At 43.8% G+C, this 1571-nt stretch overlaps 1 protein-coding gene across 1 annotated transcript; it reads left to right on the top strand. All coding sequences in view use genetic code 12, as the record gives it.

Annotated features, from left to right (window-relative positions):
- Positions 1-28: 28 nt before the first annotated feature.
- PGUG_05069 (uncharacterized protein) lies at positions 29-1571 on the top strand (the record flags this gene model as incomplete). Its single annotated transcript, XM_001483064.1, has 1 exon — positions 29-1571. A coding segment is annotated over one exon (1543 nt), but the record flags the coding sequence as incomplete, so codon positions are not given.

Raw genomic sequence — 1571 nt, 5'->3', positions numbered from 1 at the left:
GAACAACAAATTTTACGACTCAACACCGATGCCAAAAAGGGTGCGGAGCTCTTTGTCTCACACGGGCCAACTAGTGTGCTTCTTCGTACCCAAGCGTACGGACGATGACGAAAGCAAAAACTTCCAGAAGTTCAATATCTTCAAATTTGCCGATGGTGAATTGAGTGTAAAGAACAGGCACCATGAGAGCAAAGGGCAGACTATTCACCTCGAAGCACAGTCAAGTGAAGAAATTCTGTCTAGCGATGGAGAGCTGGACTCTGAAGGACCCATTGGTATTCTGGACAAGGAAGCGGACGACAGCTCGGAAACTTCTGATGATAGTTTTTCTCAAGACTGGAACGATATCATGGAGGATGAAAGAAGAAATAATGCAAGGATCCCAGGGCTTTTTCAAACCTCGTTAGGCTTGGGCAACAGGTACGTAGCAGAGCAGAAAAGCTCGCTCAAGCGGTTCACAAGTCAAGGAGATGGCTCGGTGAATAAAACCTCGTTGCATGATAGCATTGTTACCCCGTCTGCCAAAAAATCGAAGAAGAGCAAGAAAAGTACCAATATAGTCGGGATATTTGATTTCAGCCATCTTCTTCCTGACAAGTACGAACTTGCGTGCAAGTATAGGATTCTGGGAGATCGACCAGATGTCCTTGCCAAGTATAATGGTGATGTAGCTGCGTCTTGTGGTTATTCAGAATTGGCTGAAGTTTGGAATGTTTTGTCAATTCTTTTGCTGAATGCTTCTAGCACTAACGGTGTCATGGAAAGCCAGTTTATGCAAAGTTCTCTCAGCAAACAACGAAATTTCTATTGGGGAAATCACCCATTCGGTCACAGTGGTCTTATCAAGGACATATTTGAATACTTTGAGAGAAGAGGATCTATTCAAATGTTAGTGACCATGTCGTGTGTCTTATTCGAGCGTCCAAATTACATTTCCAATTATGATCCAGGACATACTCCTCAAATTGCCAAGCGCAGATCATTATCTTCCACTCCTATGGTAAGACAGTCTCCGTTGGAGGGAAGCTCAGTGGAGCGTCGTATGGCTGAAAATGGTAGCTACATGACGACTCCAGTAATAAGCACCCCAATTCCCTTTAGTGACTACTCTAGTCCACGCCATTACGAGAGGTCTATCAATTCTTCTGTTGGAAGTAGCTATAGAGAAAGTTTCTCTGAAGCAAGCACAATGAGAAGGGCAGGTCAAGGTCTCAACCTTTTTGATGATTCCAAAGCAAGAGAAGATGGACGTAAAAGTCACCACAAGGTAGACAAATTCGACAACCAGAACGAACACATCAATCGGGAATTAGAAGAGAACTCAGAGGTAACCATAGAAATGTGCAACGTTGATGATTTGGATCTTTTTGAAACACGACATTCTCGAAGCTTGCTCGATTCACAAGATTGTGAGAAGATTCGGCTTTATAGAGAACATTACGCAGATATGTTGTTTCTGTGGGGACTTCCCGTCCATCGGATCTTGGTGCTCAAGTTTAGTTATCCAGATGGCGAGGTTAACAGAAGCTCATCTTCTCCGCACAGAGCCCAGATTAAGCTTCGGTTTAAGC

This window comes from Meyerozyma guilliermondii, genomic scaffold (genome assembly GCF_000149425.1).
Source record: "Meyerozyma guilliermondii ATCC 6260 scaffold_6 genomic scaffold, whole genome shotgun sequence".
NCBI classification, from domain to species: Eukaryota; Fungi; Ascomycota; class Pichiomycetes; order Serinales; family Debaryomycetaceae; genus Meyerozyma; species Meyerozyma guilliermondii.
Note: the sequence above shows the minus strand (reverse complement) of the source record. Positions and strands in the feature narration are given on the sequence as shown.